The 14,288-nt window shown below is 42.9% G+C and overlaps 1 protein-coding gene across 1 annotated transcript in view; it reads left to right on the forward strand.

The window, feature by feature from the left end:
- Nucleotides 1–14,288, forward strand: part of LOC109970077 (neural-cadherin) — a 93,376-nt gene that overhangs the window by 51,563 nt on the left and 27,525 nt on the right. The window contains exons 4-12 of the mRNA XM_020617398.1: nt 1,365–1,569; nt 4,120–4,231; nt 5,305–5,554; nt 6,236–6,378; nt 9,794–9,966; nt 10,096–10,264; nt 10,536–10,706; nt 12,489–12,661; nt 13,553–13,720. Of these exons, the coding sequence (XP_020473054.1) occupies nt 1,365–1,569; nt 4,120–4,231; nt 5,305–5,554; nt 6,236–6,378; nt 9,794–9,966; nt 10,096–10,264; nt 10,536–10,706; nt 12,489–12,661; nt 13,553–13,720 (1,564 nt within the window). The remainder of the gene's footprint in view (nt 1–1,364; nt 1,570–4,119; nt 4,232–5,304; nt 5,555–6,235; nt 6,379–9,793; nt 9,967–10,095; nt 10,265–10,535; nt 10,707–12,488; nt 12,662–13,552; nt 13,721–14,288) is intronic.

Below are 14,288 nucleotides of genomic sequence, written 5' to 3' on the forward strand. Positions count from 1 at the left end.
GCCTCAGAAAATGTGTGGTAACAGCATCTGTGTGTGGCTCCACGGTCAGCTCCTTGCTTTGCATGTCATGTGATGCATGAAGAGATGAGCCCTTTAGAGTGAGACAGAAGGAGAAAGGATGAAGAGGGAAAAGATGGAGGGATGAGGAGAAGGAAGGGGGGGATGGATGAAGAGGACCCAGATGTCCGAGTGTGGCCTCAGGCTGAGAATTTGAAAGTGTGGCAAATTCAAATATGTATTAAAAGCAAGGTCTGGATAAACATGAAGAGGTGTGTGTGTGTGTGTGTGTGTGTGTGTGTGTGTGTGTGTGTGTGTGTGTGTGTGTGTGTGTGAGAGAGAGAGAGAGAGAGAGAGAATCTCTCTGGGCAGCTGGTGCAGAAACACATTGTGTTAATATCAAGTATCCATGCCTCCCTGTGAGCAGTGTGTCTGGGTGTCTGTTTCTGCATTTTTGAATGTTTTTATTTGTGTCTCTGCTGCCATTATGTTCATTGTTATGGGGTGTTATGTCCTCGTGTGTGTGTGTGTCTCAGTGTATGTGTTTCAGTCAAACCGATTACCCAGGCTGTGATGTCTCTGAGCACAGAATAATCCATGAAGGCTGTAGTGCTGGAGCTTGACCAACATGTCACAGCTCCTCTTCAGTTTGGAAACAAAAATGTAGGCCAGCTTTCTACTGACCTCTGGTCTTGTCTGTACTTCTCCTCTCTTGTCACGTCATCAGTCACGGACAAAGTACTATCTGAGACTACATCAGGCAGCCAGGCGGCGAAGCTCACCTTCTGACATCTCATGAACACCCTCCTGTATTGGTGTTTCCTATCAATGACAGATTAAACATAAAATACATTAGTTATGACACTAGAAAGTCTCACCCCCTCCTGCAGAGGTCCATGGTTCTGGTCTCTTAAACCAGAGGTCTGCTCTGAAGAAAGCCTCAGTGCAGTGCTGCTATCAACTGCATGTTTGTTAGAGACGTGAGAGTGCATTGTCAGGCAAAATTGTTTATCATCTTATCTCAGGCTGCCTTTGTTACAACTGCAGTTTTCTGGAGTTATCCAAAGATGTGCATGTTGACAGGTTTCATAGTCAGGACACTTGCCCATATCTGCAATCCATCCCATATGATGTGAACATGGATATCATCTCGGTACGACCAGTGCTGATGGATGTGTTCAGCCTAACTTGGTACAAAGAGTTGAAACTGTGGAAATTTAGTGCCATCAAAAGACGGAGAGTAGCCTGACTCACCTTCAAGGCTCTGTGATTCTCATGTTGTTGTGTGTGTTGAATAGATGTACAGATGGGAACACTGGGGGATTTGGCAGCAGACCCTGACCCCAGCCCTCCCTCTGTGTGTGCAGGGTTGCGACGGTTCAGGCCATCTCCTTCCAGAAGAAGAGTCTCTCCTACATGCTACTGTTGAATCCTGGGAACTTGTTCAGCATCAACCAGGAGAGTGGAGCGCTCAGCCTCACCAGGACCATCGACTACGAGAGCGGGCACAACCTCCACACCCTGCAGGTCCGAGCCTCTGAGCCCGACACCAGCCTCAGCGGCGTGGCGGAGGTACGTTCACACAATAGCATTTTAACCTCTGAAGACCGTCTGTATGTCAACCTCACACTAGAGCAGGAAAACATCAGTGGGTGTGAAGCCTCCTGGGACAGGGAGGGCAGCACAGCCCCTCCCCGCTGATGAACAATCCATGTTACCATCTGAACAACTCCTCGCAGATGCCGGGAAAAGATGTTGACCCCTGACACTTGCCTGTCTCTGACCAAAGCTCATTCATTTCAGATGAGATAAAAGTGCCGCAGCTGAAGAGCCACTCTGATGTAACAGTTACTGTTTATTCTGCTTATGTGCTCATTATACAAGCTGAACACTGTGCTGTTTGTCTCGATTCAGCCAGCACCCTGTGAAGCTCTCATGGTGACAACTCTGATCAGTTTGTAGTCAGCAGTCTAAGCTCTGGCTTTGTTAGAGTTTTCAGTATTATTGATGAACTTGGGGCAGCACACATGGTGAATATGCAAAGTGCAGAAACCTGGCAGCCAAGTACTGACTTCTGTTCTCATGGTGAACTCTGAGGACTTTATACAGTGGATAGCTACATCGGTTCCTACTACGCATGCACTCAGACACATAGAGAAATCCATCATCTGCTCTGTGTCCATATGGCTGAGACAGACAGAGAAGAGCTGCTAAACTGTCGGCATGCCCGAAGGCCTCTGCTGCTCTATAAGCTCGGCTGGCTAATCCACACTAAAGTCCCTGCTCTGCTTGTGTGTGTGTGTGTGTCTATCTTTGAGAGGACCAGTTTTATACCTGGAGAGGGAGGACACCCCTCAAAGGGCTGTTTGAGGGGTCACACTTGGTTTTAGGGTTCAGGTTAGAATTGGGTTAAGGTAATTTGATTCAATTCATTGGGAAGGTGTGTCCAAACATTTGTCCAGTAGCATATATGAAGCTGCAGGGCCACCCATGTCAAAGGGACAGTTGCACTAAATAAATACACACAATGTAATAACACAGCTCATATGTCCTTTAGCTCTACATATATAGTAGACAGTTTAATTGAGGGTGAGGTTCTTGCAGAGAACCCATCAGAGCAATGAAAAAGCTGAACACCATGAACAACAAAACCTAATATGGGTGCCTGTAAAGGAACAATCAAAGTTAAATCAATAGGTAAATCACATTTAAATGTAGAGAAACCTTGCCACAAGAAGATCATAGTACAAAATATAAAAACTGGCCAAACAGCAGAAGAGGTCGCCCTTCAGCCTGATAACTACAAGTTTAAAGATGAGTAACAGGGTAAAGTCACACATGACAAAGAAAAAGTGAAAGATGCATATAAGAGTGGGCATAAGGCAGGTGGTCAGTTTATTAGGAACACCACCTGCAAAAATCCTCCTCCATGAAAGTGACTTTTCATAACCAGATTAATACAAAAATGACAGTATAATTATAAGACATCATTGATGTACAGTGGAAAATTCACAAGCTACCCAGCAGTAATTCAAATTAAACGAAGATGGTTAAAACTAGCTCCCCCTTTACCAGCTGCAACATTAAATGTGATATACACAATAATGCATCAGTAACTTTAACACAATAGGATGTACAGAAATGTGAAATGTGCCATTCCGCATAATGAGTACTTCAGATATGCTTTGATGCTAATACTTTTGTACTTAACATTTTGAATGCAGGACTTTTACTTGTAACAGAGGGTTTTTACACAGTTGTATTTTTACTTTTACTTAAGTAAAGGATCTGAGTTCCACCACTGGTGGAAGCTGCAGTCTGTGTTAAAGAGCTGTTTCTCTTATTTTGTCCACCCATTTGTCTCACTGAGGCCAAATAACAAAGACAGCTTGTTTACTTTTACACTAAGAAAAAAAGTGTTTGTTTCCTCCTTTCAAATCTTTGCCACAGTTTCCCTCCTGTTTTGATGTGAAATATTCCGCCCACGTTTGCAGAGGCAGCCGTGCATCTAAATCTCCTGGTCATGGCCCTCCGCTGCCCTGCTCTTATTACTGAACAGGTGGCATGTCGGAGGTTCAGGGCTGCATAGGAAATCTGTGTTCAGGTGGTCAGGTATGCAGCCTCGCCAGTTGAATCAGGCTTTATTGGAATGGAAAATAACGTTTTAGTTTGAGCTCCAGCGGCTCAGGATAGTGGATGAACTGGAGGGGAACGGGGGCGAGAGAAGTGACAGACAGGTTTGGGATTTGGGTGGTGGAGGAGGTTTTACAGAGAGAAGGAGCTGGATGGAAATGGGGTTTCTCACCCCGAGTAGGAGATGTTTGTCTTCATAATGTTTGGATGAGTTATTTTGGAAAACAGAAAGTGCAGTTTGCTAAAGCCGGTCTCTCTGACTAATTTTATACCAAAGATAAATTAATTTACATGTTTGGCAGTCTCCATTAATCAGCGCAACTAACACTGCTGCTAATATTATATACTCAGTGTATAGTCACAGCTTGCTTCTTATGGAAATCACTCACTAGCTGGGTGACAATGCTTATTGTCAGATTACAAATAAAATTGCACAACAAATTAAGTCTGACATGACACTAGACAGTAACATTGAGATGCCCCCTGCAGGTGGTCGTCCACATAACTGATGAAAATGACTGCACGCCAGAGTTCCTGCACTTGATCTACACCAGAGACAACATACCTGAGAGCGTTGCACCTGGAACCTCACTGCTGCAAGGTAACACACACACACACACACAGGGGGTGGATCTGAGTTCCTGAGAAATGATTTGCCCTGTGCCAATGAACACAACACCAGCATATTACACCTGTGGGTGAACTGTGCACTGTGTGTTTGGTGTGTTGGGCGTGTGTCAGTCATCTAGTGTAGCTGCTGGATACTGGTTGATATCAAACAGTCCACCTTCAGCGAGGCTTTGCTCTTATTAGGCCGTCAGCCAGCAACACACACACTGATCTTTATGTAGCTGTATGGACACTGAGTTCCATCCCCTGCTCTTAACCATCACAGTTCAACATCTGACCGTAACCCTGATTCTAACCTGAACCCTAAAGTCAGGTCTTAATGCTCAAACAGCCTTTTGAAGCTGGGAGGACAATGCCCTCACAGCAGTGACAGCAAACTAGAATCTGTCCACACAGACATGTACACACACTCGACAGTGTACAGACAAATGGATTTATAAAATATTTCTGGTCTCCTCTTCCTCTCCTCCTACTCTATTTTTCCTTCTCCTATGTGTTTTGTATGTCTTGTCTTTTTCCTCCCCCACTACCCTTTGCTCTTTGTTTTCTGTTCATTTCCTTTTCTACCACCCACTTCTCTCCACTTGGTTCCTCACCTGTACCACCTTTTCTCCTCGCTTCTTTCTCCTACTCCATCCACCTTTTTCCTCTTTATTTGCCCCCACCACTTTTTCACCGCTCACTTTTTATCCACCCTGTCCTCCTCCGCCACCTTACCTCTCATTTCCTTCTTCTTTCTCTCCATCCTCCCCCTTTATACTCCTCATTGTTTTTATGTGTTCTCTCTCCCCCTGTCTACTGCTCCCCTCATGTCCTCCCCTACTCAAATCGTCCTCCACTTCTCCCACTTCATATCTTCTTCTCTGCTCCCTCTCAACCTAATCTCCATTCTTTTTTCCTCTTCCCCATCTTTTCCTTCTTTACTTTCTTGCTCCAAACACCTTGCCCCTTTTCCTTTCCTTGATTTCTCTCCTCTCTTTCTCTGCTACATCTCCTTTTCCACCTTCCCTCCTGTCCTTTTCCATGTTTTCTCATCTTCCTCAGTGCTGGCGCGGGACTGTGACTCCGGTGTGAACTCGGAGCTCTCCTACTTCGTTCACGGCAGTGATTTTGACATCACGCCCAATGGTGTGGTCAGCCCCACCCGTCGTCTGGACTACGAGCGGCCCAATCACATCTATGAGTTTGTGGTGGTTGCCGTGGATGCAGGGATGCCCCCCCGCACTGGCACTGCCTCTGTCCGAGTCCGAGTGACCAATAGCAACGACGAGGCACCTGTCTTCTCCCAGAGCGTGTAGGAGTTCTTAACCTTTCGTCACCTTTTGTGATTTTTAACTTCTGTCTCTCTCTCTGTCTCACCCACAATCTGTCTTCTAATTAAGTTTGTTTTTAATTCAGACCCTATTTTTAATCCTGCTGTTCTTCCTCCATCTGTTGCACCTCTCACTCTGTCTCCTTCACACCTTGTTACTTTCATTTCTTACACTTCTTTATTTTCTATTTATGTAGCATATGTTTGTTATCTTGTCTGAAACTTTTTCCTTCCTCTGTTCTTGCTTATTTGTTTTTAATTCTGTTTGTTCAGTTGTAAGATAAATTACTTTTTTTTCCAATTAATTTTGGAGCCAAACAGGCTCAGGGTAAACAGAGTCTATCTAGAAATAATAAGTAAACCAAAATATGCTCAAACAAAATAAGGAATAATAGTAAAACAATAGAATAAAAGTGTGAATGTGCAAACTGAGGAAAGCTAGTGTCTCAATTGTATAAGATAATAATGTAGCATATTCATATTAATAATATACTATATGGCACAGGGTATAATGCAATTGGAAAAAAAATAACAATGTAAATATTATTCCTTATTTATTCTTATTTCTTGAATTAATTGTTGACCTTCTCTTTTTCTTAACTCTGCCACCGAGTCTCCTCTTTCATGGGTAGTTTAGATTCAGCACATCTTTCTCTCCATCAGTTATAAGACCTTCCTCAGTGAGGACGCCGGTCCAGACACACTAGTCGCCATCGTCCATGCCAACGACCCGGACGGAGATGCCGTCTCCTATGCCATCACTGGCGGCAACGAGGACAGCAACTTCCTGCTGGACAACCAGAAGGGTGAGGGCAAGACGATGCACATGCACACAGACACACACACACACAAATGTTTGTTGTATTTCATATAAATATAACTGAGACATTGGATGCAGGTATTTTTTTGTGAGCAGTGTCATCGAGATGCTGAACGCAGTGATTCAGTCATTCAGAAACTACTTACCAATAATTCACCAGCTAATCCAGCACGGTGATGATTTTACTGTTCTGAAGGTGTGTTCAGACAGAACACGAAACAAATTCTAATAGGACAAAAACAGATAAATGATTAGACAAATGTTGTTTGTTTTTTTAGCAAGCTGGTAGCTTTAACAAACATGCGGCACAAACTTTTCCCCACATGCACACAGTTACACTCGCACCACATGCAGTAAAGTGATTGTTGCTGTGGTAACAAGTATCAGGGGATAAAGCTCGGTAGCTTCACCAAGGCCACGAACCCCCTGAAACCCCCTGAAACATGACATGATGACAGTTGGTGTGTGTGTATGTGTGTGTGAGCTATAGTGAACTGTTTATGTTTTATTATTATTATTATTTAGGCATGTTAGTCTGTGTGTGTGTGTCTTTTGGCTATAGACTTCACATGCAGCAGTGTGATGTGCAGTCATGTTTTGTGTGTTATATCTGTGTGTGTGTGTGTGTGTTTCTAAGCCTCTGTCACCCTGCATGTACTGCGCCACTGCTCGGCAACACACCCACAAACACAGTGTTTATGCACACACAGCAGATATAAACACAAATATTTGCACATAAATGATAAATTAAGACTCCCTCTGTCACACACACACAGAGCAGATGGCCTTTGGCTCGCTCGGCTGTTCTGCTTTGTCACTTCAAAGTGTTGTGGAGTATTTTCATGTAGATGTGTTCACTCCCTCCCGGCCACCGTGTCTCTGTTCCTACCAAAGCTGCTTGTTTGTCTGTTTGTTTGCACCGTTATGTTAATGTGGAGGTGATTGTTAGTGCAGAATAATATGAATTTTGTTTTAAGCCTGAGTTAGAATAATGCGGGGGGTTTGTGCCGACACAGTGGAGACTCACGACAACACAGCAGCTTCATATTTACACTGTGTTTAAAGCTCAACATGGCAGCTGTTATTTATACTTTCTGACAGTTACTATTTTGGACACTGAGTAAGGCTAGATTAAAGCAAAGCAGGCAACTGCCTCGGGGCCCCAGACCTCCAGAGGCCCTTAAGCATGATGCTTACTCTATATTATTTGGATCTACATAATCTGTCTAATCATAAATTTGTAGTAATGCTAATTTGTACAGTCATCTACTCTATGTCGAATCCTCTCAAAGATCTAGTTTAAAGACCTAAAATGTTTTTGGTTTATATTTTAATAATATGTATTAAAGTTTTTTTTATGAACTTGCTCCTGTGTCAGCCAATAAACTAAGAGAGAATCTCCATCAAGGTTGTACGATTCCAACATAGAGACTGCAACTTGTCAGTACATTTGGAACCTTTTTCAATAGCCAACTGATTGATCAGTGAATAAAATATCAGAAAAATGCTCATCATTGTTCACTGAAGCCCTAGGTAACATAATTAAATTGAGTGCAGGATTTGTTCTTATGTAAGCAAAAACCCAAAGATGATGAATTAACTGTAAAAGACTGGTGAAGATTATTCATATGAAATTCTAACATAGCTACATTAGCAATTTATCTTTATTATCATTGTTCAGATAAATTACTCACCAATGAAGTTATATTCTACTTCATGTATTCTTTGTGGAGGCAGTTAAAAGTACCCCTTTGCTCATCTGAACAAACAAACAAAACGCTAATGAGTGCAGGATTTGTTCTTATGTAATGTAACGTAAAAGATGGAGAGACAACGGATGTTCGTGACCATTTGTGTGTACGCCATCCCCCAGAATGTGCTGTGCTGCCATCACTGATGTGAGATCAGCTGATGGTTTTGTCTGTGAAGATGTCTCATGCTGTTGGGAGTTGCTGGAATGACAGAAACACTCAATTCACTCTAATCCTTCAGCGGTGTTACAGAGTGGTGCCTCTACCGTAGTGTGCTGTCTGTTTCCCCACTGGCTACAGTGAGGTCACAGGCCCGACAGCAACGAGTTTCTTTTTGTCCCGTCATTGGTTTAAGTCATGCAGTTAATGTTGGTGTATGTAAGACATGAGAATCAAAAGCTGGGACTATCCTGTTGCAGCTTACATTTCATTTTGACATCAGGTTACCTGATTTATTTTTCAGCGCATATAACTCTCTATTGTTTTTACATTGGTTCTGAAACATTGCCTTTTTGCATTCATTCAACTTAGGCGCTGCGCCTGAGCCTTACTATGGTCGGGAAAACCCTGTCATCAGTTTTACTGGGTGCCTGGGGACATAATGAAACTGCCATGTTTTGTGGGGGTCAGCAGGGGCCTGACAGCAAGTTACTCCCCCAGGGCCACTAGAAGATTAACTGGACCATGATTCTGAGGCTAATATGACTCTTAGAATAACATTACATGTTGAGCTGAATGATAAATCAGCAACATGGAATTTATCTCCAACAACTTTTTTAAGTCTCTTTTTTAAGTAAAAATGGAAAAAAAACGTTCTGGCTTTCTTGGTCTTCTGTGGCAGCAAACTCACCGTGGAACTTGTTATAAGCATTAATCAATATCTGCTGACACTTTTTTTTCAAATCAAGTGATTCAGTGATACTGTTTATTGAGCAGGTGACATCCATTTCACGTTGGTCATCCATGCTGCAGGTGCATTACCACCACCCTTGGGGGCTGCAGCAGGGTTTGCCCTGAAAACCAAAGACATGCAGTCAGACTAGTGATCTGACCAGTGGAGATCCATTTTGACATGTTTCAACTTTAGCACCATGCCAATCAGTCTGCAGATGTTCAGATGGTCAAGTTTACATCCAGTTAAGACAAAAGTGGCCCTTCTAATAAAAAATGAAAGTCAGTCAGGTACTTTCTGGAGTACAGATATTCTGTAGTGTCATGAGTTTTATGTGTTTCCTCTACTTTTTTTCCCCTCCTTATTTTTATTAGCTGAAACATTGTGAGGTGCCCTCGCCTCCCGAGGAGGCTGTTTGCTGCTGCAGTGTCCTTTGGCCAGAGGACACAGTAGTGTTTGGATGCCTGTAAACATAGAAGCAATTTATTTTCACTTCATTTAAATGTTATATTTGGAGGTGTGCTGAACCTGCTGGGTTTGCTTTGCCAGGTTAGGTAAAAAGTAACAAGGATGCAAAATTGAGCGCTAAGTCATATGGAAATATATAGGAGGAGGAAGTGATTTTTAAAAAGTTGTATTTTAGTCATATACAACTTTTGTGTTTGCTATGAAGCAAGGTCATGGTAGGAGCAGGCTAAGTAAGAGTACACAAGAAATATGCTTTGTGTCTGTGTGTGTGTGTGTGTGTGTGTGTATAGGCATCATCAAGCTGAGGAGGAGTCCGCCTCCCAGACTTAGGGGACCTCAGTATGTCCTCAACGTCACTGCTACGGACGATAATGCCTCTGGTGGGCCGTACCCACTCAGCAGCTCTGCACAGGTCATTGTAGGAATCAATGACATCAACAACAACAAACCGGTCTTCCACGAGGTGAGTGAAACTGTTGTGTCTGTGTCTTTTGCTCTGAGAGTTGGATCAACCTATGAGGAGTCTCAGAGATTGTAAGAGTTGTTTTATTTCTGCCTTAATCCAAATTAATTCCTCAAATCATCATCTTAGTGTCAGAACTACAGTCTGAATGCCGCCGTCCTGGAGAACCAGCCTCCGGGGACGTTTGTCCTTCGTATCCAGGCCCATGACGCCGACATGGGGATCAACGGAGAGGTCCGATACGGCATCATGCACAGAGATGGGGTGTCGTCAGGGTTTCACATCGATCCTGACACTGGTAGGATCCGATGGTAACACATCGACAGCAGTTTCAGAAACCAGCTGGTTTAGTAACTACCTGCAGTTAGAATTTCAGTCTTTTATGAGGTTACTTGTTGCCTGTGGTGGAGAAAGTACTACTTAGATCTTTTACGCTAATCATTTCTGCTTATTGCTCAGAAATTCAAAACGTTTGCTCACACGGCTGTTGGATCCCTGAAGTGATACGGTCATGCAAGTCTGAGTGTGACAGTTGAAGCGTGACTGTAACATGTCCCTGTGTTTGTCAGGTGTGATCACCACGGCGGTGAGTTTCGACCGCGAGCGTCAGAGGGAGTTCACGCTGTCGGTGACGGCCACAGATCAGGCTGAGGAGCCGCTCATCGGGATCTGTCAGATCACAGTGCTCATCTTGGACGAGAATGACAACGACCCCAAGTTTGAAAACAGCCGCTACCAGTGTGAGTCCTGCTGCTGTTACTGTTACTGCTATCGTTAGGCTACTACTGTGAGTGTGAGTACTGCTTCCATTGCTACTAATGTTACTACAACCAGTGTGAGTCAACAACAACAGTGCTGCTGTCATTACTATTACTGCAAGTGAGTTTCTACTGCTGTCATTAGTACTGCTGTTACTACTACAAGTGTGTCTGCTGCTACAATTATTGCTAAAATTACTGGGGTTGAATATTAGTAGTATGAGTGTGTCATAATACCACATAATACCACCAGGCAGATGCTACTAAGATTACTATTACTGGTGTTGCCACTGTGAATGCATCGTACTGCTATGGTTGTTAGTACTACTACAGTTATGCTTGTAGTGGTTGTTGTAAAAAGCTATGTATTCGACCAGTGCTGCTAAGATTACTGCTGTTGCTGCTAGTACTGCTTGTGTTACTGTGGCTGCATTGACTACTAGCACTGCTGCTGTTGTTGCTGCAACATTAGCTGCCATTAGTAATACTTCTACCCTCAGTAATATTGTTTAGCAAAGGTCAGGAAGCAGTTTTCCACATCTGATGCTCTGAGATGATCTGAGAGACAGCATGTCCTGTCCCACTGTCACTGGGTATATCAGGCTGTGGGGAAGATCTTAGTTTATATTTTAAAAAAGACATTTTGTTACTGCAACAAAAGAGAAAAGTGCAGCACGATCCGCTTGCCAAGCTTCTTTGTAGAAGTAAAGTGTGGAGCACTCATTAGATTCAGTAGGACATGACGTGTTTATTCAGTTGAAATGTATCCAGTGAGGCCCACAAATGTCAGAAGGACGTTATTATTGACATAATGCTTGAAATGCAGTATTACAGAGGGAAGGCAGCAGTGAACCTCCTCTGTGCTCGTTGTTTTTGTTGTCTGATCAGCACTGACACACATCACAGTCAGCAGGATTGGAGGTTATATTCATAAATTTAGAAATGCATCTGTTGACTTTGCAGAGTGAGATCCAGAAATGACAAAATGAGGTGACACAGTGCTGACACAACTCAACACTCTGTTCCCATTATTATTATTATAATATCTGCTTACCTTCACAGAACTTGATGTTGTACTGTGTTCAGTCAAATCTAATGCAATTCAGTACCTGGACTTGAAACACGAGCACAAGTGAGAACATGGTTTTATGTATAGCCTGTACATCGCGGAGAGAGACTCATCATGTGACACAGTAGACTGTAGTTCAAACATGGCACTAATGAGACAAGTGCTGGTGCTAAGACCAAACCAAGAAGCACAAAGACAGAACTATCAACTTTAAAAATTAGTAGAAGTTCTTATAGTAGTCCTTGTTGTACAGTTAGCAGCAGTAGCCATAGCTCTTGTATAGTAGTAGATTTCATATCATTGCAGTTATTATTAGCAGCAGTACTGGTAGAGAAAGACAGTAGACAAAGTACTAGCAATCGTACATAACTGGTATGATGGTACTGGAGTATTAGTGATAGTAGTACTAGCGTTGGTACTGTAGTAGTAATGGCAACAGTTGTAGTGTAGCAGTAAAAATAATGTGTGATATAAGTAGCAGTAACAGTAGTAGCTGTTCCAGTAGTGTTTTGAAGATGTTTATGGTATAGTAATAGTAACACCAGTAGTAGTGTATACTAGTTAGTGTAGTACCTTTTTAGCAGTTTCTTATGCGTAGCAACAGTAGAAGTTGCATACGTAGTAGCAGTAGATGTTGTACCAGTAGCAGCAGTATTTCATCCCCTGGTTGACAGTTACTCTCTCGTCCCACTCAGACTTCCTGAGGGAGGATTCTCCTGTTGGAACTAGTTTCCTCCGAGCGGCAGCACACGATGATGACCAGGGGAGCAACGCGGCCATCACCTACTCACTGTCCAATCAAAAGCCGGCGTACCTGCACATCAACCCCAATACTGGCTGGATTTATGTGAACCACCCTATCTCACAGGTGAGACGCACACTGGGTACAGTGGTACAAATACTGGGAGAGATGGAGGGATGCGCACAGAGCTGGAGGCTGCACGACATCAGTCAAACATTCCTGTTGTGGGAACGAACAGGCTGGCTGTGCTGGTTTGATGCTAGTATTTTTACTTAAGTAACACTTTGGATGCAGGATTTTTACTTGTAATTGAGTATTTACACTGTGGTGCTGCTACATTTACTTAAGTAAAGAATACTTCTGCCACCACTGCTCAGTTTTTTCTTTCAGACTACAGGAAGCCGATCGAGCTCCTGTTCTTGGACTGAGCTCTGTGCATGAATGAGTGAATAAACAAAACATGATTGTGTGTCTTCTTCTTTTTACAAAGTCAAAGTGAAAATGGGCTGTTAACAAATGTCTGTTGTGAATGATGCTCTTCTTCTTCTGTGGTCATCTACTCTGTTATTCTTCTCTTCCTCACACCATCTTTTAAACAACACTTCAATCACTTAATTAGCAAAGGCAGATTTACAGCCTATCTCCCTTTTTTATTTACAGTTTATGGGCAAACCAAAAGCTTTCACTTTTTCTATCTCTGCTGTAGTAATTAATTTTACAATGTCTGGAGCAGCTATCAATGAAGTGCATGGTCGTTAAAATTAGATTTTGGTTATTAAAAGATGATAAAGAGGAGCTATGATAGCTAACATTAAAAATAAATTAAATACCTTTGATACAGCTGTTCCTGCAGTTTTCGTGGTTAAAATATTCTCTGCATAGCTACGGTAATTTGAAGGTTTGAACCAAGGCCTAAAACAAAATGATAAAAGGAGCTGCTCTGAATAAATACTCACCTGGAGCTACTATCTGTCTTTGAAAATGACCTTCTGTTGTTTCCTGTGCGCGTCCCTGCAGACATCCAGGATCAACCAGCAGATCGTGGCATCAGACGGAGGGAACCGCAGCAGCTCTGTGGAGCTGACCGTCATCATCACCAACGTCCACAACCAGCCGCCTCAGTGGGAGCAGCCCGAATACTGGGTGACTGTGCCAGAAAACACCGCCCGAGACGCCAAGATAGTGGTGAGTGGCAGGACAAAGCCCTGACAAAGCTCATTGTGTGGATGCTGTAAAGCAATTGAGACATGGCACATCATCACTCCTCTCTCTCCCTCTCTTTCTCTCTCTAGCTATTGTACTTATCTGCACATCAAGGGAGCAATGCTATAAATCTCTGGGTTTGAATGAGATTTTCTTAATTTTGGAACGAAACCCAAAAATTCCAGTTTCACTTTTTTTTTAGAATTTGTTTAACAGACAAACATGAAACCAATGACACATACTGTAAACCTTGTTAATAGTGAGCTCTGGAGATATTGTGTCTTTGGAGATGCACTAATATAAAAACTTGTTCTCTTATGGCTGAGGCCTTCTTAAAAGGCCTAAACAGTAGCTGGATGAGAATCTGAGGTTTGTTCTTTTCCTCTGATCATTATCAGATACTCTGCGATATAGAAAGGAGAAATGTGATGATTGAGAGAGGAAGTCGATGGAAAAACCCAGTCCTCCTCCTGCAGCAGTAAAAGTTCTGTCGGTTACATCCTCCTTTGCGTCTGCTGCGAGCACCCTGAGGAGTCTCGACACCATCTTT

The sequence above is a fragment of the Monopterus albus genome, unplaced genomic scaffold, assembly GCF_001952655.1.
Source record: "Monopterus albus unplaced genomic scaffold, M_albus_1.0 scaffold189.1, whole genome shotgun sequence".
Lineage (NCBI taxonomy): Eukaryota > Metazoa > Chordata > Actinopteri > Synbranchiformes > Synbranchidae > Monopterus > Monopterus albus.